We start from the raw sequence: 22,807 nt of genomic DNA on the forward strand, positions 1-22,807 counted from the left end.
TAATAAAGATAACTAGGCTCATAAAATTACTCTGAGCATCCACAAAGTTCACTATTATGGCTCTGTGCCTTTGTTGACCGACTCCCTAAAGACAGAATGCTCTTCCTCTGTCCTATTCTTTATCTGCTGTTCTAGACATTATTTAAAGGCTTAACTCAAATGCCATTTTCCAAATGAAATGTTCCTTGAATTCCCAAATTGGTAACAACTTTCTCCTCACAGAAGACTTTTTGGAACTCTAATGCTTGCATCTTGTAACACTGCACATTACACCTATCTCTGTTGGTACTTTGCTCTACAAGATTATAAGTTCCTCTAACACAGGAGCAGTATATTTTTCCTTCTCTGCTATTGTTTATTGAATATGTAATTACAATGTGTATTGTTAAAATTCCAATGTTTTTAGCTTTAATATCATTAAAGAAATTTAGCCTCTACCTTAAGACTTCCAAAGATGCAAAATCCCAAACCTCCAGAAGCAAACCCTTTCTTTTGTAGACAGTTATGTTTCTTTTGTAGCCTCAAAAAATTAATCAATTAAGAAGGCAGTTTTCTATCATAACAATATACTAATGCTCTGGTCTTAAGAGTAAATGGTGACTTCTGGGGGTGGAGCCAAGATGGAGGAATAACTAGGGCAGCAGGGCACTGTTTCACCATGAATATCCTCTCTGACCAAGAGTAAAATAGCACCACAAAATGAATACAGGAGTGAAAGAACCAACAGAGACAGAGGGAAATAACCTTCAGGAAAAAAAACCCAAAAGGTAGGCAGAGATCATCTGGGGAACTGAGGTGAGATGGGAGCAGAGCTAGCAGGAGGCATAGCAGCAAGTGAAGAGCAAGCCAAGAGCAAAACACACCCCCTCTGCCCCACATATCTGCTCTCACAGGCTCTGAACTTAAGTACAAGCTAAGTCAGACCCTGAGATCCTGCCAGGCAAATAATGGTCCAAGCCAGCTAACACCCCTTGAAAGTGCAAACCTCTGGAGAAGTCTGGAGTTCCAGCCCAAGGCAATCTAAGCTGAAGGGGGCCGATCCATGTGAACCCAGAGAAAAGCCAGGCATCTCAATCTGTCCTTAGGGTGAAGACGCACTTCTCAGTGGAAGTCACCCAGGGATCTTTTTGCCCAAAACTTAAGGATGAAGCTCCAGGACAGGGCATTCAAGGATGTGCCTGATTGAATCAAGAACACCTGGAGACCAAAAACTTGAGCCTAAGCCAGGGGCTAGAATCTGATCAGCACCTGATATGATCAAGTTCAGACTAAGATCAAAAGCTTACAACCAAGCCTGGGGAAAGTCTTTAAGCTATTAGCATCTGGAGGGTCAACTGAAACAGCAGGGGGAGGGGACTCTCAGAGCATAGGTGAGCATAGAACAATATACCTGTCAGATCTGTGGGAAGGGAAGGAATTTAAGACCAAGCAAGAGATAGAGAATATTGCAAAATGTAAAATGAATGACTTTGATTATATCAAATTAAAAAGGTTTTGTACTAACAAAACCAATGCAATCAAAATTAAAAGGAAAGCAACAAACAGGGAGAACATTTTTATAACAAAACTCTCTAACAAAGGTTTATTTTCCCATAAGGAATTAAGTCAAATCTACAAAAAATCAAGCCATTCCCCAATCGACAAATGGTCAAGGGACATTGAAACAGTTTTCACAGAATGACATCAAAACTATCAATAAGCACATGTAAAAGTGTTCTAAATCCCTCCTGATTAGAGAAGTGCAAATTAAAACAACTCTGAGGTACCATCCCACACCTAGCAGATTGGCCAATATAACAGCAAAGGAAAGTGATAAATGTTGGAGGGGATGTGGCAAAGTTGGAATACTAATACATTGCTGGTGGAGTTTTGAATTGGTCCAACCAATCTGGAGGGCAATTTGGAACTGTGCACAAGGGCTGCCTGCCCTTTGATCCAGCCATACCACTGCTAGGTTGTACCCCAAAGAGATAAGGAAAAAATCTTGTACAAAAATATTCATAGTTTTGCTCTTTGTGGTGGTGGCAAAAAATTAGAAAATGAGGGGGTGTCCTTCGATTGGGGAATGGTTCAATAAATTGTGGTATATGTTGGTGATGGAATTATTGTGCTTAAAGGCATAAAGAAATGGAGGAATTTCATGTGAACAGGAATGACCTCCAAGAATTGATGCAGAGTGAAAGGAGCAGAACCAGGAGAACACTGTAATGGACTTTTCTACCAGTAGCAATGCAATGATCCAGGACAATCCAGAGGAACTTAGGAGAATGAACGCTATCCACAACCAGAGAAAGAATTGTGGAACCAGAAATGCATTAGAAAAATATATGACCAACCATGTAGTGCGATAAGGATGTGATTAGAATTTTGATGTTAAAGAAATGGCTCTACTGCAAATATGAATAACATGGAAATAGGTTTTGAACAATGACACATAACCCAGTGGAACTGCTTATCATCTCTGTGAGGGGGGAAGGGAAGAGAAAAGGGGAGGGGGGAGATTATGAATTATGCAACCATGGAAAAAATATTCTAAATTAAAAAAATTAAACTAAAAGAGTAAATGGTAAGAATCAAGTTGATAATTCTTTCATGCTCTTAAACCAAGCTGATAATTCTTTCATACTCTTAAACTGTAATATGACACAAAAGAATTACCAATGAGTAAAGTCAGACATAGCAAAATTAATAGCTTTTCATTAAGGAATAAGACACAAAGAATTAAATGGCTTATTCTGTGACAATAACATTTAAAATTCATACATTACTTTTCACCTTTACCATTACTGTAAATGTGACAATAACATTTAAAATTCATACATTCCTTTTCACCTTTACCATTACTGTAAATCATGATCACATGACTTTTGGTCATTTGACCTATCACTATTTGGCATAAAGGAGAGTTCAAAAGAGTACATTTTATTTATCTTTTTCTATTTTTATTTTATTTTTGTTGTTTTTTCCCTCCAAAGATGCTGTAAAACAAAATAGGCTAGAAACCAAATAGAAGAAATGAACAAGATCAAAAGCTTAATGACAATAAAATAACTAAGAAACTTTTTGCATTTTCTCAAAAGTGTTAGATTTCAGCACATCTCTAAAAACTCTTACACAGAAAATTATGTCACTTAAAAAAACACTTACCAAGTTTTTCCAGTTCTTGACGTAAAGTTTGGCATTCTCGGCCTTCATTTACCAGTCTCTCCTGACACTGAGACAAGCGCTTCTCTACCTCAAAGTATTGTTGTTCTGGAAAAAATTACATCACAATTTGTTTACATTTTATTAATGCAAATGTAAAATGTAAATGTAAAAAACTTTAATAATAAACTTTAATTTCTTGAGGTTTTGAAGAAGAAAAAAAACTAATGGAAAGTAGAGAATCTGAGTGAAAGTGAAGAGCCAGGAGCATTTAGTTGAGCTCCTTCATTTGACAGATGGAAAAATGAAATCCAAAGAAGTTAAGGGGCTTACTCAAGGTCATATAACTAAACTAGTATCAGACCCAGAAACTAAACTCAAGTCAAACTTCTAGTCCAATGTTCCTTCTATTACTCCCAGAAAACTTACATTTTAAGTCTTTAAGAAGGCCTTTTTTTAAATGACTTTAAAGTTTACTACAACACTGGCATTAAAATCAAATAGACAAATCCTTGAAAACCATATATTAATTTAGAAAACCACAGATGAACATTATATTGTATTCTAATTTTATTTCTTTTGTTACACATTTCTCAATTATATTTTAAACTGGTTTATAATTGAAATTTGTCACTTCTGTACATTAGCCACTAATGATTCATCTTGTTGTAGAACTAATGCTGGATTCCTGAAAGCTATACCAATCAAAATTGGCACAGAGTAGGCATTTAAATACTTGTGTAATAAAATAAAATTTTTAAAGATAGGCTTGGAGGCATATCATGTTATCTAAGGGCCAAGCTAGCTGTTTAGAAAGGCTCACTGACATGTATTTTGCAGTGACAAATTTTTTATTCCAAGATCACTGCTAAGTACCATGATCTAAATTTCATTCTTTTTCTAGGAGCTGGCACAGTGTTCTGCACAAAATGTGTACTTAAAAGAATATGAAATTAATTCAAAAGGAAGAATTAAGTTGAAATCTTTTTCTTGATATAATTTTCCTCAAATTTAACTTAATTTCTGGGGGCAGCTGGGTGGCTCAGTAGATCGAGAGCGAGGCCCTGAGACGGGAGGTGCTGGGTTCAAATGTGACCTCAGATATTTTCTAGCTGTGTGACCCTGGGCAAGTCACTTATGCCTCATTACTTAGCCCTTACCATTCTTCTGGCAGATAACAGCTAAAAATTTTTTTAATTTAATTTCTAAAAGCAATCTTTTAACAATTCAAAGCAGAGTACTAAAAAAAAAAAAATCAGCAAACCTGCAGATGCAAAAAATGGGAATACAATTAACCATTAAAACAGAATTTTACTGACCAAATCTTAAAATTGGTTAAGTATGCTAAACAGAGAATGTATTAATGATACCATACATTTCAAATCTTTCTTACTTGAAGTCACTCCAAGTTATTTGTGTCACATGAAGCATGAAAAAAGGTATAAAATTTGGCCTAAAAATTTTTTTTTATCAGATTAAGTCCTAAATTTTCCCCTAAAGCATCAAGATTTTTAAAGTCATTCTAATCATTGTTACATGAGTAACTAAATCTAACCTATTTCATTAATTTATAGTGCTAAATGGAAAAAACTTCATTTTCATCCATATATGTTGTATCAGGAGGCAACCAAAAATAATTTGTTAAGAATCTACCACTGGCTGGGCTAGTTAAAGGACACCTGTTTCTATAACCTAATATACAGAGGTAATCATAAAATGCAAATTGAGTCTATCAATCAAAAACCATTTAAACACCTACTATTTTTAAGTACCTACTACATATGTAGTAGTGGCTGCAAAAACAAAAATCACACAGTGATGTGTGAGAATACTGGGTGGGGATGAAAGACTTCTTGTAAAGGTGAAGAAAGCTAGATATTCCAGTAAAAGGGAAAGACATAGAAACTTGGAGGTGAAATGCTATTTGTTAGGACAGTTTAAAAAAAAAAAAAAAAAAAGGCCTGTTTGGATGTACAAAAGTAATGCATAATAAGCACAGAAAGGTGAGCTGAAGACCAAGTTCTGAAGGGCCCAAACAGAAGGGTTTGTATTTGATCCCAAAACAAGCTATCAGTATTTCTCTTATTCCTCAACCCTTTGCAATGTGGCTTCTGGCCTTATTACTCAAATGCAAATGCTCATTCCAAAGTCAATGATGATCTGTTAGTTGACAAATCTAATGGTCAGTCCTCATCCTTTTTGACCTACTTCATTTCACATTGTTGATCACACTTCTCTATCTGGATATTCTCTCCTTTCTGGGTTTTTGTGACCCCTCTCTAGGCTCTGCCTTTATTGGTTCATTATCCATCATCACTTTCCCTAAATACAGTTATTACCTAAAGTTCTCTTCCTTTCCTCTGTGATCCCATGGGTTTAATCACTACAACTATGTAGGTGACTTCCAGATCTACAGATCCACCCTTAGTATCTCCCTTGAAATTCAGTCAGAGATCTCAAACTCAGTGTTTCCCTCCAAATTCGTCCTTCTAATCTTCCTTATTCTGTTTAAGATATAACCAGCCTTCCAGTCTTCCCACATTTGTAACCTTGGTACCATTGAAGAATCCCAAACCTTTCCCTCTCTACATCCAATCAGCTGCCAAACCTGGCCATTTCTATCTTCACATTTTCCAAATATGACTCCTTCTCTAAACGACTACCTTAGTTCAGGTCTTCATCATCTTTTGCCTAGATTTTTATAATAGCCTTCTAAGTAGTCTCCAGACCTATAGTCTCTCACCACTCAAAATACAGTTCTCATTACAGCAATCCCTTATTTAATAAACTCCAGTGTTTCCTGACTGCCTCCAGAGTAAAACATAAGCTTTTGCTTAGTTTTTAAAGCTCTTTTCCATCTAGGCCCAACTAATCTTCCCAGATTCAATGGATATTACTTCCCCTCTATACACAATGACATTCGGCCAAAGTGGTCTTAGTCACAACACTTTGTATATCCCATCTCTTTGCCTATGCACTGGCAACACTCCCCATACCTACAATGCACTCCCTCTTTCTCTTGTCTTAAAAGAATCTTCTTCTTGAAAGAAACAGTTCAATTACCACTTTCTACATGAAGCCTTTCCTGATAACTCCAAATGCTAGGATCCTTTCTTCCCAAACTACTTTGTATTAATTCTCTTTATATTTATGCTTTGTCTACAAACACACATACACTCTCTCTCTTAAAACCGTTATCTTTTGTCTCATAATCAATTATTTATACACACACAAACACACATATATGTTCTAAGGCATTAGACAGGTAAAGGCTAGGCAGTGCGGGTTAAATGACTTGTCCAGGGTCATAAGCTAGGAAGTATCTGAGGCCAGATTTGAATCCTCTTAATCAATCGGGCCGCCTAGCTACCGCCATATGTCCTTATATTTTAAAGCTTTAATAGCATAAAACTGCACTAAGATTTTTGAGATATCCTGCATTTGTCCTATATGTCTCCCCCTAAATTGTAGCATAAACTCAACAAGTCTATTCTCTTCTTTGTATTTGTATCCTTATTAATTGGGCCAGGGATGCGTCACTGATTGAATGATTGCTCCTCATAGTGCATTCTTTACTTAAGCAGGCAAGCTATCAATTTACCTCAATATAGTCTGATGGAACACTGAATCTGGAGTCAAAGGACTTGTACTCAAATCTAGGCTTTGGCATGATATATCTATATGGCAGAGGGATAAGTCTCAATTTTCTCAAACTATTGTAAAATGCACACGTTGGCCTGGATGATCCTTAAGATTTTGCTGATATTAAGTGCAAACTGGCAGAGAAACCTCTTCCAAGAGGTCCAGGTTGGGAGGAGGCGGATCCTTAAACCTGGCCCTCGCTGGATGCAGAGCATGGATGGATGTGCACGTCAGGGCCCGAGTGGAGGCCTTTCCCAGACGCCAAGTCTTGCAGCGCCCCTTGCAAGCAAGGCCTCGGGGAAGCGTTTCCCAGGCTGGGTCACTTGCAAAAGGGAGAGGGTGGGGAGGGGGTCCACTTACCGCTCTCCACCTTGAACTTCTCATGTCGCCCCTTCAGGCAGTCGATCTCGCTCTGTTGGTCTGCCAGGAACTTCTCCAATTTTGCCTGGACGGGCTTGGGCAGTTTGGTTAGCTCTTGCCGCTCCAGGACTTGCTGCAGCACCGCCGCCATGTTGCCACTGTCCAGGTCTCCAAGCGGGAGAGCTGGGTCCGGGGCACAAGGCAGGGACAGGGAGGCTGGGGCTGGAGCCTGGGCCGGCGTGGAGGCCGAATCCTCCCGCGCTACGCTCACGCGCGCACCCGATTCCCTGAGGCTTGCTCGGCGGGATCCTGGGAAGCCAAGAACCAGGTAGGATAAGAACCCACGACTCACCGCCCCGGGGATGCGCGCGCGCGCGCATGCCCCGCCTCCCTCCTCCCCCTCGACGGATTCCCAGGCTTGAGCACCTTGGGAAACCGAGTTTAGAGGCCGGCCAGATTCCTGAATGCGCACGCATCCTTCATGTGGCCTCCCCCAAGCCCCCCACCCCGCCTCTTTCACAGCCTGATCTTAGAACGCCGGGAAATGTAGTCGTCCCCTCTGTCCCATTTCCCTTCCTCATTTCTCAGCCTCCAACTTCCCCTCCACTCTTCAACTCCAGCACAGTTCTGGAACCCGATCCCCTACTACCTCCCTGCGCTTCACCTTCCCCAATTCTTTCTGCTCTCCTGTAAGAAAACGGCTTGTGAGGCAGGGCGGCGCTACTTACTTACTAGTCAACCCGCGTCCCGCTCCGAGGAGCCGGGAGCCCTTATCGCTGAGGCTTCGGGACGTCATGGGCCGTCGTCTTCGGGTGCTCCTAGTCAGAGAGCCACTAGAGGGCATCAGTCCCGGAGGGGCGGAGCGAGGCGGGGCGGACTGGCGCCGCTACCGCCACACTCTCTATGGCCGTCCGGAAGGGGGCGGGAGGGACCGGAGTCACCTCCCCTATAGTAATTGGGAAGATTGGGATAAAGGGCAGGGCTCCGTTTCCCCTAGTCAGTTAGAAGAGACAGTCGATGTGCGTCATCAAGCTGCGCCTGCTGCTCCACCCCTCCCCCTCCCCGGAAAGGAGGCTGAGGCTTCCGTATGTACACGCGACACTCAAGCACTCATTGGGAAGCTGGGGTACCTGGGGCAGCTGGGTCAGGAGCTGCAGCACCCACAATCACCACTCCCAGAGCCCGTGGATGGACCCATCTCCCATAGGTAAGCCAGCCTGAGGCGGGCCGAGATGGGGAGCCCAGGCGGGAGAGAGAAGGGCAGACTCCTGGGAGTTCAGCTGTCAGCCCTGGGAATTAGAGGCCGGCATAAAAGGGCGAATTCCTGACATCTGCCTGTCCGGCCTCATCTCCCAGTAGCTTAGAGGAGGCGGGGAAGGGAATGTCAAGAACATCTAATCCTGTAAAGCTTCTATGCAGATAAGTAAAAGAGGCCCTGGGAGAGACCAGTGGCTGGGCCAGGACTGTAGTGGAGTCCGTACTCTTAAGGACAAACTGTATTCTTTAGGACAAACTCTGGCACCTTGATTTTCATTAAATGAAGTAAGGAGTGGTTTGGAGGATACTTCGGGTGTGACAGATAAGTCTTTAAAGTTAAAAGAAACCTTGAAAAGCACTCAATCCTATTCCATCATATAAAGTAATGACGACTGGCAAAATGAGCATTAAAGTGGAGGATTAAGTGTCTTGCAAGATCATAGTACTGTTTGAAGTATTTTTGGTCGTTCTTAGGGTAGTTATAATTTAATTCAATATCTTTTGGGCACCTATCCTGTGAAGAACTATTGGGTTTGGGGAAATGTTAGTTATTAGACAATAATCGCTGACTTCGGGAAGCTTACTGTTTAGGAGGATAAGACCCATATTAAAATAAAAAAAAAACTAATATACAGACTCTTAAGATTTCTTGGGTCACCCTGCATGTATCCCATGCTTAGTTGTTCCCTATTCCTGAAATGACTGGCTGAAATTTATAATAGAGGTGCTTATCAAAGTATCATATGAAGAAAAAGGTCATTACTTATTTGGGGGATGAGAGTATACTTTCCACTTTATCCTTTGTATTGTTATTTTTTGTACATATTTGTTTATATCTCTCTCCCAATAGATTGTGAGTTCCTTGAGGGCAGAGTTTTATCTTTTGTCTTTCTTTGTATCCTCAGCACTTAGCACAGTGTCTGGCATATAACTGGAGTGTAATAAATGCTTGTCAGCTTGTTGGCAGAATGTATGAGTGATAATCTAATTGGGTTTTTAAAAATTTGTAGAAATTCTACATTTATTGGAGTTGGAAAAACATTCAAGGAATAGGAAAAAGCCTGAGCAAAGGAAAGGAAGCAACAAAGAATAGGTTGTATTGATATTATTACACCTTTCCCTCCTCTGAAATCCAGCATCACTTGTTTCTTTGCTGATCCATCTCTGATAGATAGTAAAAGCTTAATAAATGTTTATTTCCCTTCTTTTCTACCTCCTTCCCTGGTTCCTTCCTACTTTCTTTACTTTCTCTTCAAAATACTCCATTTACATGAGCTATCATGCTACATCTTCTGCTTATCTGCCTTGAGAAAGGCATCTATAAAGGTGCTTCCATGTCTTTTCCTTTTGTTTTCTTCTTAACTCTCCATAATCTTTTGACCTGATCATTCAACTGAAACATTTTTCTCCAAAGTTATAATAATCTTTTGAATACCATATCAAATGACCTTTTCTCAGTCCCTTTCCTTCTTGACTTTTCTTCAACATTCAAGACTATTGATCATCCTCTTCTCTTTGATATTTCTTCTCTCCATGGGTTTTTGTGAAACCACTATTTCCTGGTTCTCCTCTATCAAGACTTTTCCTTCTCAGTCTCCCTTGCTGGATCCTCATCCGAAACATGCTTACTAACCTTGAGTGTCCTAAGGGTTTTGTTGAGGTCCTTTTTCATTTTCCTTTCATGCTTTTTTAATTTGGTGATCTTGCCAACTCCTATGGATTCAGTCATCATCTCTATTCAGATAATTCTCAAACATAGTATACTTATCTTGGCCTACCTTCTCTACTATTCTCCAGTTACACATTTCCAACTGCCTATTAGATGTTTTGAATTGGATATGCAAAGCTAAAGTCATTATCTTTTCCCTCAAACCTTCCATTCTAAATTTCCCTATTCCTGTCTCAGACACCACCATTCTCCTACCCAGGCTCACAACTAGGTTTATTCTCTACTCCTTACTCTCAAACCTCCCTCTCTCCCTACCTCCCATATCTAATCTTTTGCCTGTCATTTTTGCCTTTGGAACATCTCTTGCATATGCTTACTCCTCTCCTCTCTAACTGCCACAACCCTGATACAAAGCCCTCATCAACCTGATTTATTGCATGAACCAACAGGTTGGTCTGTGGTGCCATGTCTCTTCCTATTCTAGTCCATTCTACATTCATTTGCCAAAGTGATTTTTCCAAAGTGCAAGTTTACCCATGTCACCCACATATACAGTAAACTCCTGTGCTCCCTATTATTTCTAGAATCATATACAAAATCTTTGTTATTTAAAACTTTTCATAACTTAGTTTTCCCTACACCCCCACTAAGTACTCTGTCATCCAGTGACAGTGGTCTTCTTGCTGTCTAGGAACATTATCCTCCCATCTCTCAGCTCTAGGACAGCTCACTAGCTGTCCCTCAGGCCTGAACGCTCCTCCTTTTCATTTCTGCTCTCTGATTTCTTCAAATCTCAATTAGAATCTCTTTGTAGAGGAAACCTTTTCTGATCCCCCTTAATTCTAATGCCTCTTCTCTGATCAAGATCAAGTTTATTCTGTATGTAGCTTGTTTATATGTTGTCTCCCCTGTTAGACTGTGACCTCCTTGAAAACAGGGGCTGTTTTTACTTTTTTTTTGTATTTTCAGCACTTGGCATAGTGGAACATAATAGATGTTTAATGAATGTTTATTAATTGACTAATATTACTTTCTGTGCTATTATGGAAACATTTAGAAATTATAAACTGAATTATTTCATTTTTTAGATTTTGAAAAAGATCAAAGTAGTTTGTGGACACCTGGGGGGGTCCTGAGACCTTTTCAAGGGTCTACAAGGTCAAAATGCTTTTCATAATCATTCTCAGATATTATTTGCCGATTAAAATACTAGTCTTTTTTCCAACTATATTTCTTTATGAAGCTGAATGTAGTATTTCATGTACTTCAGCCAAATAATATATTTTAACAATTTGAATGCAGAAGCAGATTTGAGGTCTTCTGTTAAGCCAGACTTTAAGAGATTTGTGAAAAATATGTAAAACAATGGCACTCTGTAAGTGTTTTTGTTAACTTGTAATGGATTTGTTATTATAATTAACATATTTTAAATATATATCAGTTTTAATTTCTAATATGACATATATGTTAGTTGATATTACCCACATAAACAAAGACTCAGTAATTTTTAAGAGTATAAAGGTATTTTGAGACCAGGAACCTCTGAAAAAAATGATAGAATGTCATATAGATCTTAATAAATGCTTGTTAATTGATCCCCATATCTAGTCCTATTTTCTCTCTCTTGAACTCTTATCCCAGCCATAACCTATCTGATAGACATTTCAGAGTGTTGGACTTTGAGATTTGAAAGATTTTAGGGGCAGGGAAGTGGCACAGTGGGTATTGTACCTGTTCTGAAATCAGGAAGACCTAAGTTCAAATCTAACCCAAAGACATTACTAGCTCTGTGAATCTGGGCAAGTCATTTAACTTTTGCCTCAATTTCCCCATATGTAAAATGTGGATACTAAAAGTATCTACCTTTCAGGGTTGTTCTGAAGGTTAAAAGAGATTATATTTATAAAGCTCTGACCCCTTCTCTAAGCTACTACCTTAGTTCATGTCATCATCATCTTTTGTCTGGATTTTTTTATAACAGCCTCCTAATTAGTCTTTAGACTGGAAGTCTCTCCCCATTCAAGTACAATTCTCATTACAGCAATCCCTTATTTGATAAACTCTGATGGCTCCTGATTGCCTCCAGAATAAAATATAAGCTCTTGCTTAGCTTTTAAAGCTCATTTCCATCTAGGCCCAACTTATATTCCCAGATTCAATGGATATATTTAATGGATATCACAATGCCTCATACAAAGTAAGTGCTATATAAATGTTAGCTATTATTATTATTACCCTTGCTCTTACTGTTACCCATCTTCCCTTTATTCACTTTCATGTTCATGAACTCTCAGATTCCTTTACCTGATCATAATCTTTTGTCAGTCCAATCAGTCTTTCCCTCTGCCTTAAGACCTTGTCCCCTATTCCTCTTCATAGTGACCTCCAGTCCTTCCTTCTACCCCTAAGCTTTTTTCTAGGGCATCACTTCTGTACTGTCCACCCTTTCCTCCTTCATTTTGATTCTGGTGAACCATTTCAACTCCACACTTATTTTACTCTTACTTATCCTATTGTCAATTGTGCCATTCCAAGCTCCAGCCTTGTATTCCTTCTACCATCCACTACCTTGATCCCTATCTCATATTGCTGAATGGAGCTGGAGAAAGTCATAAAACTGTGCTGACTGGGTCCACTACAAATTTAGGGAATGATCTAATTAGACCTTTGCTTTATGAAAATCACTTTGGCACTTGAATGGAGGATGGTTTAGAGTGGGGACAAAGTTGAGATCAGTAGACCAATTAACAGACCATTGTAGCAGGCGAGGCAAGAGGTGGTAAGTTCCAAAACTAGTTTGGTAGCTATGTTAATCACTTAATAAGCGTTTATTAAATTTGTCTATGTGCTAGGTACTTTGCTAAGCCTGGGGACAGATTAAAAGAAAAAACTCTAGTCCCTGCCTTTAAGCAGTTTATATCTAATACAGGAGACATCATGCAAAAAATTATACTTATAGTATGATAGCAATAAAAATTGTTCCCACCATATGACTGCAATAAGGAGTTGGACTGGGTAATAAAGATCACTTAAGTAATCTTCAAAGAAACTTTGCTGAAAGAATGGGGAAAGGGACAGTCTGGAAGTAGGAGTAATCCCACTCTCCAAACCCTGTGCTTTGGAGAGCACGAGGGTGGTGAGGAAAAGGGGCCAGGAATGTAGTATCTTGAGAGAACTAGGTTTTTGTTAGTGTAAGCAGATTGAATGGAATGTGACTAGATTCAAAATAAAAGAGAATTAAGTAGTAGAGCATGGGTAGGGTCTTCAGAGAGTTTGGTGGAATGAAAAAAAAGAGAATATAGCACACATAGTGCTAGATTTGGAGTCAAGAAGATCTGAGTTTAAATCTTCCCTTCAATATTTACTAGCCAAGTGGCCCCAAACTAACTGCAAGTTGCATTTTATAAACCTTAAAGGAATGGGTAAAGGGGAAGGGAATAGTATTTACATAGTGCCTACTAAGTACTAGTCACTATGCTAAGCTCTTTACAATTATCTCATTTGATCCTCACAACAACTCTGGGAGATATTATTCCTATTTTACAGTTGAGAAAATTGAAAGAAAGTAAAATTAAATGTCCTCTCCATAGTTCTACACCTAGTATGTATCTTTGATTGATTGATGCAATATTTGAACTATTCAATATTTGAATATTGGTTCAGGCCCAGTGCTTTATCCATTGCACCATTAGCTACCTCAGAGAACTATATAAATGCTAGCTTTAAGCTATTAGCTTTTTAGATTGTGGAAGTATAAGACCAAGGTAGATAAGGGTGAGTGTATCGGGAGAAAAGGAAGAGAAGTTAGTCACTTCTGCAGATGCTGACTCTGAATAACAGGGCTCAATTAAGCAAGAGCAAGGAAATTACCTTCATTAGTCTGAAGAGTAACCAGTTGAGAAAGGCTTCCATTCTTTAGGGTCCCATGATGATTAAACACAATCAGTATGGATCTTCAGTGCTCTTGACTCGGAGTCCCAGATTCTCCTATAGTTATGAGAGCCTGCTGGTGGAGGAAGAAGTTCAGTATAAGTCAACAATATGCCATGATTTTCATGCATTAAGAGAGGCATTTCTTCCAGGAATAAGTCCTTCTGTACTGTGCTCTGATCAGACCATATCTGGAGTGTTATATTTACTTTGGGGCATCATGGTTTTAGAAGGAGGATTGATAAGGAGATTCAGAATGAAGTTTATAGCTTTTAATGACTTCACCTTTCATACAGGAAGCATTTTCATTGCATTCTATGTGCCCATTAATTCAATTAAATGATTCTTCTTATGTACAACAATATATCCTGAAATGCATTCCCTCCTTCTGTCTCTTAAAATTCTTAGTTTCCTTCAGGTCTTAGCTCAAATACCACATCCTCCTACATGAGAGGCTTTTTCTGATCTCCTCCAGCTTATCTAGTCTTTCCATCCTCTCTCTCCACATTGCCTAATATTTATTTTGTATATACTGTGTGCATGTAAACTTCTTGAGAACAAGGATTGGTTAATTTTTTGTCTTCATGGGTTTTTAATTAATTATGATTGATTGTTTACAAGGCACAAGGCTAAGTGCTATAGTTAAAAGCAAAAATGAAACAAGCCTTGATTGACCTCGGGGAGCTTATAGTTTATCAGAGACTTCTTCCTGAAACAATAGTCCTATTTTTTTAATACCAGTGTTCCTCCAGATTGTTATTTCATTTGTTACTCTATGATCATTTCTATTGGTGCTATCTTCTCTCATTTATAGAACTTTAAAAAAATACATTGGATATTTATACTCTGAATAATGGGAAGAAGCTACATAGTAGAAGAATCAATTGGACAGTACCTTTTAAACTTCAACAATCATGAAAAGGCTTTTGTCTCAGGTCTTTTGATAGGACAGGTATGTATATTTTAGTTGCAAACTAATTAATATAACTTAGCTTTTGGGGCTAAAAGTGTGATGCAATGTATAGAACACTCATGGTCTTAATTAGAACTAACTTTAGGTAAAATGATTCCCTTACATCCCCTTTACTTTACCATCTTTTCCTCATCCTTCCATTTATCATACCCTCCTTTCCAACTTCTATTTAAAAAGACAGTTTCTGTTTAAGTGGAAAAATAGTTTTGTAGATGTTCTTTTAGTTATTAATTTATTAGAAGCAAGTGGTTTATTTCATTAATTGCTTCTAAAGCCTGCCCTGTCCCTCCTCTTCCTATATATTTTTCTACCTTGCTTTTTATTTTTATTGATCTTACCTTCATTTTCATTCTTTCTTGTTTATCTTTTTCTTTGCTCCTTAACTCCTCACACTTTTTCCTCTCCCTCTGTGGATAAATTCTTTCTTATATTTCGATGTGATGGAAAGAACACTGGACTTGGAGCCAGGATAGACTTGGGCTAGAATTCCAGCTCTGATATTGACTACCTTTGTGATTCTGGGACTCTTGGCATATGGCTGGATAATAACATCCCCAACAAGCAGAAGGGAGCATTCTAGTCAAGCATGGGCTGGACTTGGCTTCTGAGCCTGTTTCAAACTCTTGAGACTCTATGAATCCAGTAGCGGGAAATCTTGTAGATTGAAGCTTTTTTTAATTCTTTTTTTTATTATTATGAACTTGACAAACAGGGAAAAAAAGAAAAAGAAGATTCTGTAAAACACCATGAGTCTCTATTAAGTTCAACTTGAGTTTTTTTAAATATTACATTTGGTGCAATACTTTCAACATTGCCCTGCTTATGTGTTCCTTTCTAAACTTCCTGCTCTCTTTTACTCATTCTGCTCATTTCACTCTACATTGGTGCATAGGATTATGATCGTTAGATCACATATTTAGAGGTGGCCATCATGCAAGACCTACGAGGTTTGTTTGAAATCATCCTTTTTGTCATTTCCTATTATTCAGTAATTTTCCCTTACATTCATATACCATAATTTGTTCAGCCATTTTTCAGTGCTATAAGCAAAAGTGTTATGAGGTTGAGGTATTAAAAGAATAACATTATATTTGGTAACTAATTTGAAAAATAAGAAATTTGTTTCACTATAACTTTAATTACAACATGAATTAATTAACTGGCACATTCATACTATTTCCTTTATTCATGCCATGGCTGTATTCTTTAATTAGATGTCACTGATAGTTTTTTTAACTTATAGTTTTATTTTTATTGTAAACATAAGTAATCAACCAACACAGACATTTTAGTATACCCCCCAAAAAAACAGAAAAGATTGCATATAAGACCTCTATTCTATTACCTAATTTGTTTTAGAAAAATGACCATTACATTTAACAAGGTAGAAACAAAATTGCCATTTATGTTTTATTTTTTAAGTGTTCTTCACAAAAAGATTATGTAGTTCTTGCCACTAGAACACCACCCAGAGAAGATCAGAATGAGGATACAAGATCTTCCCAATCAAAGCTGGATGACTTAGATGAAGAATGGACTACAACGCATGCCAATCAGGTTGTATTAGTATAAAATATGTATATATTAATATAGTATATGTATTACAAATTATTTATTACATGTATGAAATTACACAACATTTACTAACACAAAATTAAGCTAGCATTTTGTCTTGATTAATTACCTAAATCTGAACTGGAATTTTCTGATATTTATTTTCAAATTTAAAAAACTGCCATCACATGTAATTAATAATGATATTTTTATTCTGATTTATGCATGTGTATATTCTATTTCTTGTGAGTTATTTGTATCCATTTTAATCTCACTCTAGCTTCTTCCTTCCCCCAACCCCCAAACTCCTCATTCTTAAAATATTTTCTTTGCCCAATATGCTTAGTCCCATGCAAACTCACCACAACCCTGAACAAATAATTCATCATCTAATAACTAGCTTACTTATGAAGAGTTTCTTCACATTTATTTAGGCTGGTCCTTAAAAAGCAGATACAATTTTTGTTGTAATGGTACTTGAAGCCTTTCCATCAAAGTAGACCCTGCCAGAGTTGCCATTGCTTGGCATAGTCTTCTAGAACCCAGGATCACCTTATGCCATTATGAGACATAGGAGTAGAATTTTGTGGAAGACATAAGAATATTAGCATGAGAAAAATCTAATTATGATGGCAAATCTTCTGTATAAAAGTTGTATAATGCATTCTAAATCTGAACGGAATATTTAGATTATATTTACAGAAGGCACATGTGCTAGTTTGGATTAAAGTTTGACTGTTATTTAGTACTGCTGACAAAATTTGGAAATAAGATAAATGCTAAATTTGCATTAAAATTTAATATGGAAAAACCTAGGAGGATTTTCCAAATATACTATAAAAAATTTAATTTTTCTGAAATAGATGAGACAATTTGTCCATTTTACTACTAGTTTGTAACTAACTTTTTTTTGGAAGTTCAAAAATTTTACACTTATCTTAAATGCTTTATTTTGGATTTAATCATTTACAGATTCAAATGTTTCAAATCTTTCCTTTGTATAAGAGCAATATATTATCTTTAGGTTTCTTTGAAGGCTAAATATTTATTTATTTTTAATCGAATAGTGTCAACTTCACTGCAATATTTCTTATTTCTTCCTATAAAGCAAAATTTTTGTATGTGTTTACTATATATTTATTTAGTTAGCTTGAGAGTGTTTCATTCGAAAGTGGTCTCAATTATTAGGGGGTTTCATGGCACAAATACCACAGACAGAATATTTCAAAATACTCTTAGTATGAAATCCTCTTAGGACAGTGACCTCAGTGACTCTTTTACACGTGACTAATATAAATTTCTTAATATTAACATCAGTATCCTCTCATATCTTGGACAATATTTAAAATAGTGGGTGCTTCTAATGTACTGTGAACTGATATAACCATTCTGGAGAGCAATATGGAGCCATACCCAAAGGACCATAAAACTATGCATACTCTTTGACCCACCAATACCATCACTATTGGTTTTGTATTGCAAAGCAATCCAAAAAAGGGGAGAAGACCTACTTGTACAAAAATATTTCTAGCAGCTCTTTTTGTGGTGGCAAAGAACTGGTGAATGAGGGGTTGTCCATCACTTGTGAACGGCTGAATGAGTATATGACTGTAATGGAATACTATTTATTGTGCCATAAGAAATAATGAACGAGATGAGTTCAGAAAACCTGGAAAGACTTATATGAACTGTTGCAAAGTAAAGTGAGCAGAACTAGAACAGTGTATGCTGTAACATGATCATCTGTGAAGGACTAAAGTATTAATAGCAAAGCAATGTTCTGAGATAACTCCAAGGGACTCATGATGAAAAATGCTATCCACAACCAAAGAAAGAACTTTTAGAGTCTGCTTACAGATCAAAACATGCCATCTTTCAGTTTACTTCCTTCCATGAATTTTTTATTATATGTGTGATATGTGCCTTTTTTCGTGGCATGAGGAATATGGAAATATATGTTTCATGAAAGCACTGGTATAACCTTTATCAGACTATTTATCACCTTGGGGAGAGGTGAGGAAGGAGGGAGGGTGGGAGAAAATCTGAATCACAAAATGTTTGAAAACAATTGTCAAAATTTGTTTCCACATGTAATTTTACATTTTTTTGAAAAATTAAAAAAAAGAGAAAATAGCTGCTCATTAAATACTTGTTTAATAAATGGAAGAATTAATGAATTTCTAGTATGATAAATAAGGAGGATTGATTACAAGCAAAAAATTATTTGCTAATTAATATTTTAATTTCTTTCTTCACTTAGGTATCCAGAATGCTACCAGGAGGGTTATTAGTTCTTGGAATATTTATTATTACTACTCCAGATCTTGGGAAAGATGTTCAGAATGCCCTACGTAGGGTAGGTACCAACATATGAATAATTCTCAATGTGGTTTGGATGTGAATAGTTTTAATAAAATATAATTTAATACTATGGTCCCTGGATGTGTCTGAATTATGCTCACAATATTTTGTGGGCTTGAATTAAAATAAAATACTTATGTTTTCAAATCTAGTTGCAAGTCATACATTTAAATACTTGTCTGCTATGTGCAAGGTTCTCTGTTGAACTTTGTAGAGATATAAACCAAATTCAGATAGTCTTTGCTTTCAGGGAGCTTATTATCTACTCTTATGATCAGCATATATGTAGTTAGGTAAAGAAAAGATATTTGAGGAAGAGAGACCACTAATAGTTGAGAGGTGATTTTACCAAGGAGGTGACAGATAACCTATGCTGAGCCTTGAAGGAAGGGGAGGGTATGAATACAGAGGGAGGCATTCTAGACATGAGAGAAATGCCTCTCAAGTGCCCTCATTTGGGAGGTGGAAAGCTGAGGCTAGAAGGTGCCGGGTAGGCCAGTTTGGCTGGAACTTAGAGTAAATGAAGCAGAAGAATATGAAATAGGGATGGGAAGGTAGGTTCATTTTGGTTTATAGAGGGCTTTCATCCCCAGGTTAAGGGATTTCCCCTTTGAATTACTGGATGTCATCTAAAAGTACACATGTACCTTGCTTTCCAGAGAATTGTTATAAATATTAGGTAGACAGGTGCAGGAATTGTGGAAATTGAGTAAACTACACTGACTCTTCCTTGTGACTCAACTCTGGATAGAGCTCACTTCCCTTTCTATTCATTTATGGGTCTAGTCCAATTTGTGTTTTGAGAAAACTTTATTCAGTTATGGGAAATTAAAAAAACACTTTCTTGCAATATTTCTACCTAGCCCTGCTTGGTCAGAGAGCTGGACCACCTCTATCAATCTATTGCTTAGAGTCCTTTAAATAAGAACCTAAGTTATGCTAACTAGAAACTCTAATTTCTCACAACTATGCGTCACAAACAACCCATACACCTTGTCCGAAAACTGGACCTATACTGATTAGTCAATTGTTTTCTTGTTCCTTTCATTGCATACTGACACTTTGACAATTTGGGGACAGGGTTGGGACACTTCTTTTTCTGGTTTCAGGAAATTATACACATTTGCTCTCCCCTTTCCAAATATGAAAGCCCCAAATCTTTCCCTCAATTAGAAATCAAATAACCTAATCTTGTATTGTGGTTTATGTCCAGTTGTTTTCTTTTAATGCAAAAAAATCTGTCTCCCCCTGTATTCAGCATTTGATACCAAGCTGAGGAGGCTTGATCCCAAATTATTATGCAACTGGCATATATTGCTTAATAAATTGAGACGATTAGAAGTTTTTGTTTTCTCAGTCAAACAAGTGACAGAATTAAACATTTTTTTTCTTTTTGCAAATAACAGTTGTGTAACTCTTTATATATAATCTATATCAAAAATTTTGAAAGCTTTGTAAATTTCCATTGTACAACTGGATTCTAATGAAGTGCTTTTGAAAAATTTGTTTCAAATTAGCTAATTTTTCGTTTCATTTGGAATAACATATCTCTCCTGTCTTTTCATTCAAATACCAGTTGTATAAAATTAATTCGTTTAACCTATTTTAGATGAAAATAGAATTTAATTTGAATAGAATTTATTCAATTAATTATTTACATTCACTTGAATACTCCTAAATAATCAGTTATTTTAAGTCCAAAAAAGACAGTAATTGAAATCCTTATTGCATTTTAGAATCAGCATACAATAGTATGGTAAGAAAAGGAAAGAAAAATCATTGATATTGTTATTTCTTCCTCAGCTACTATTTGCCGTGGAAAAATCTATAGCTAAAAAGAGACTATGGAATCTCACAGAAAATGACGTCTCAGACCGAGTCACACTTCATGTTTGTTCATCTACCAAAAAGTATCTTTTTAATTGGAAGTTTAATATTTTAATATGCTACTAAAATTATATTAATAAATTTAGTTAATATGTTATTATTTGTAAAATTGTACATGCTGCATATACTTTTGTAAATAATACTTGATTTATAGGCAGTGTCTGATTTATAAATACCCACTTCATGGATGGACAACTTAGAAGTCCATGATTCTAGCTTTCATGGGGAAAATTGTTCCTTCTTTATTAATTCAGTTTAATTCCTAAGCAGTTAAGAGGTAAAGTGGATAAAACACTGGACCTGGAATCAGGAAGAGGTCCTGAGTAAAATCCTTTCCCAGATACTTATCTAGTTATGTAACCTTTAAAACCCCTTAACTTCTGTTGTAAGGATAAAATTAGATAATATTTTGAAGTATTTCGCAAATCTTAAAATACTATGGTTTTGCTGGCTATTAATAAAAATAAGAGAAAAAGTATTTGGCTATAGATTTATCTGCTACTTTACAGATATTGAGTTTAAAAATTCTTGGCACCCAGAGGAACCTTTTTTTCTCTTCCCTCCCATTTCCTCTTATTACTTGGGTAGAAGGGAGAGGACAGAAGGGTGACTGCTCGTTTGAACTGTAATTTCTGAATGTTCTCATAGAAACAGTATTATATGTGGTGGCTTAAAAAGTAGTATTGGAACTATTTGCATTATGAATTAAACTTTTGTGGGATATTTTGGAAAATTAACCACTATTCATTATACTGGCTCTGTGGGAAAATGTGTTTCTAATTAACTGTAAACTGAGGACTACTAACCTTAAAGATAAAGGATATCTATCCATCTTTACACACGTCTTTTGAAATTTTCAAAGCGATTGCTATTTTATTACAAAAGATTATAGATAATAAAATTAAAGTCAAAGAAACCTCTTACATGGGCAAAATTGCTGACTTTGGGTACCAACAGTTTAAGTTATATAATTTTGCAACCTAATATGACCTTACTTATGCTGGATGGTCCGTAGGAGAAGAACTAGAAGTAATTGATGAAAGTGGCAGAGAGAGATATTTCATCTTGATAGAAAATTTGACAATTAGAACTACTTAAAAATGTAATAGATTGCTTCAGGGAGAGATGGATATATATATATATATATAGTCCCCTTACTGGAAGCATTCAATGTCCATCACTGGAAGTGTCTTATCACTGGAAGCATTCATAAACAAATTAGATGACCAGTTGTTTGTTTGTTTTAAGAAAATAAAAAGTTTATTGTCAGCTAATGGACAATTGCCAGATGGCTTAAGCAACTCAGTGGACAAATGGAGATACACAGAGATACGCAGATATATAGAGTTTTATATAGCATTAGGGCAGGTGGTAAAAGGAAATTATCGGGTAAGGCTACTCAGCCTCTTTCCTTTAAAAGCAATTGTTTTTTGTTTTTTATTGTCATACAAAACACACTTCCATATTGGTCATGGTTGTAAGAGCAAAGTCATATATAACCAAGATCCCAAAATAAAACCAAAAATACATTGATGTGAAAGATGACTCCAACAGTTCTTTCTCTGGAGGTGGATAGCATTCCCTGCCATAAGCCTTTTAGATTGTCCCAGATCAGTGCATTGCAGAGAGTAGCCAAGTTTTCATAGATAATCATCATCCAATATAGCTGGTGTTGTGTACAATGTTTTCCCACTTCTGCTTATTTCACTCTGCATCAGTTCTGCAATCTTTCCAGCTTTTTCTGAAATCATCTTGCTTGTTATTTCTTATAGCACATTAGTATACCATTACCAACATATACCACTCTTTGTTCAGCCATTCCCCAGTTGATGGACATGCCCTCAATTTCCAATTTTTTGCCACCACAAAAAGAGCAGCTTTAAATATTTTTGTACAAGTAGGTCTTTGGGTTACAGACCCAATAATGGTGTTACCGAATCAAAGGTATGCATGCAAAGCCTTTGGGTATAGTTACAAATTGCCCTCCACAATGGTTGGATCAGTTCACAACTCCAACAATGCACTAGTGT

General features: G+C 36.9%; 2 protein-coding genes across 4 annotated transcripts in view; one reads left to right on the top strand and one right to left on the bottom strand.

Annotated features, from left to right (window-relative positions):
- Positions 1–7,365, bottom strand: part of TPR (translocated promoter region, nuclear basket protein) — a 73,594-nt gene extending 66,229 nt beyond the window's left edge. For all 3 annotated transcript variants that reach the window (XM_044675775.1, XM_044675776.1, XM_044675774.1), the window contains exons 1-2: positions 7,147–7,365; positions 3,148–3,252 (exon numbers count right to left, since the gene is read on the bottom strand). In XM_044675775.1, the coding sequence (XP_044531710.1) occupies positions 3,148–3,252; positions 7,147–7,297 (256 nt within the window). In that variant the 5' untranslated portion in view covers positions 7,298–7,365. The remainder of the gene's footprint in view (positions 1–3,147; positions 3,253–7,146) is intronic.
- Positions 7,366–8,258: 893 nt separating this feature from the next.
- ODR4 (odr-4 GPCR localization factor homolog) overlaps positions 8,259–22,807 on the top strand; it is a 44,676-nt gene continuing 30,127 nt past the window's right edge. The window contains exons 1-5 of the mRNA XM_044672379.1: positions 8,259–8,353; positions 14,817–14,954; positions 16,398–16,532; positions 18,790–18,885; positions 20,694–20,800. Coding sequence (XP_044528314.1) covers positions 14,856–14,954; positions 16,398–16,532; positions 18,790–18,885; positions 20,694–20,800 — 437 coding nt within the window. The 5' untranslated portion in view covers positions 8,259–8,353; positions 14,817–14,855. The remainder of the gene's footprint in view (positions 8,354–14,816; positions 14,955–16,397; positions 16,533–18,789; positions 18,886–20,693; positions 20,801–22,807) is intronic.

The sequence above is a fragment of the Gracilinanus agilis genome, chromosome 4 (genome assembly GCF_016433145.1).
Source record: "Gracilinanus agilis isolate LMUSP501 chromosome 4, AgileGrace, whole genome shotgun sequence".
In the NCBI taxonomy this organism is placed as follows: Eukaryota; Metazoa; Chordata; class Mammalia; order Didelphimorphia; family Didelphidae; genus Gracilinanus; species Gracilinanus agilis.